Genomic DNA, 1,263 nt, shown 5'->3' with positions numbered 1-1,263 from the left:
CCCCTGTCGGCTGGAGGACGGGGCCCGGGTTCAAGCTCAGGGACCGGCTGATGTCTGAGCCAGACGGCAGCAGAGATCCCAGGTGTCCTGACACCGCTGTCCCCGGCTGTAACCACTGGACATGCTCCTTCGGTGTCCTGGCTCCCGTCCCCCTGCACCCACGCTCCCTTTCCCCAGCTGGGTACAAAACCAGGCATCCCAAATCCCAGATCAACAGCCATGTGTGGACCCAGGTGGCTGGAGCCCCACTCCCTGGCTATAACCACTAGTAGACGCTCCCTCGCCAGTGCTGGGTGCAGAGCCCTGCCATCCTATCTGGCTGCGGGCACACAGCACCCTCCGCTCCCCCTCACCTTTTCGGCAGAGGCACAGGGTGACCAGGGCCAGCAGGGTCACGAGTGTCAGGGTCCTCATGGTGCTGGTGGGTCTTGGCTCTCTCTTCTCTCAGCTGCTGCTTCGATGCTGTCCCTGCTTCTCCACCTGCCATTTATACCCTGCCGAGAGCCCCGGGGAAGGGGCCGCGTCCCCCCCTTATCCTGCCCCCCTGTCCCTTGCTCTGACCACAGGCCGGGAGGGCCCCGGCAGGCTCAGGCCAGGTCTATTTTGGGCTCATCCGCTCGGGCTCCGGGCTGCCAAACCAGGCGGCAATTGTGGCCAGGGCTCCTGGCTCTGTTGAGGGAAACAAGGTCGGGGGGTGGAGGGGATGCAGGGCAGGGCAGGGATCAGGGGACAAACAGGACAGGGTAGGCAGCCAGAGACAGGCTGCTTCGGAGTGTCTGCTCTCCCAGCACACAGCGCAGCCCAAGGGACTTAGAGGCCTGGTTTGAGGCCCCCCAGATCCCTCCTCACACCTCCACACTTGGGCCTGGATCCAGCGCAGCCCCTAGGGTACTTGAGCCCGAGACCAGAAGGCGGCTTAGAGCAGCCTTTTCCCAGCCCACAGGCTCTGGTTGTCATTACCTTGATGGGATTTGAGCACTGGTGGGAGAAAGATGGTCTGGTGACGCTTCTGCCACTGAGATGCTCCATCGCCCCTCTCCCGAGCCCTCATCCCACACGGCTTCAAGGCACTGAGAGTTAAGAGGCGAGAGGCCTGGTCCCACCTGCCCAGGAGCAGTCATCTGGTCATGGGATCCAGCTGTTCAGAGAGGTCCCAGTACCAGAAGCCTGGCTCTGGGGGGCTACCGGGGGCTCTGGGTGGGCTTACGGGGCGGCCCTGGCTGTGGGATCTTTAACGGGGGGACAATCGAAAATGGCACTGTT

At 63.3% G+C, this 1,263-nt stretch overlaps 1 protein-coding gene across 2 annotated transcripts in view; it reads right to left on the bottom strand.

Annotated features, from left to right (window-relative positions):
* The window catches only part of BGLAP (bone gamma-carboxyglutamate protein), a 12,344-nt gene extending 11,867 nt beyond the window's left edge, over positions 1 to 477 (bottom strand). The window contains exon 1 of one of the 2 annotated variants that reach the window (XM_019513616.1): positions 354 to 477. In XM_019513616.1, coding sequence (XP_019369161.1) covers positions 354 to 414 — 61 coding nt within the window. In that variant the 5' untranslated portion in view covers positions 415 to 477. The remainder of the gene's footprint in view (positions 1 to 353) is intronic. The other variant, XM_019513531.1, reaches the window with a different exon arrangement.
* Between the last annotated feature and the right edge of the window lie 786 nt (positions 478 to 1,263).

Source organism: Gavialis gangeticus, unplaced genomic scaffold, assembly GCF_001723915.1.
Source record: "Gavialis gangeticus isolate Ggan-Ray unplaced genomic scaffold, GavGan_comp1, whole genome shotgun sequence".
NCBI classification, from domain to species: domain Eukaryota; kingdom Metazoa; phylum Chordata; order Crocodylia; family Gavialidae; genus Gavialis; species Gavialis gangeticus.
The sequence above is the reverse complement of the archived record's forward strand: the minus strand, read 5'-3'. Positions and strand labels throughout refer to the sequence as shown.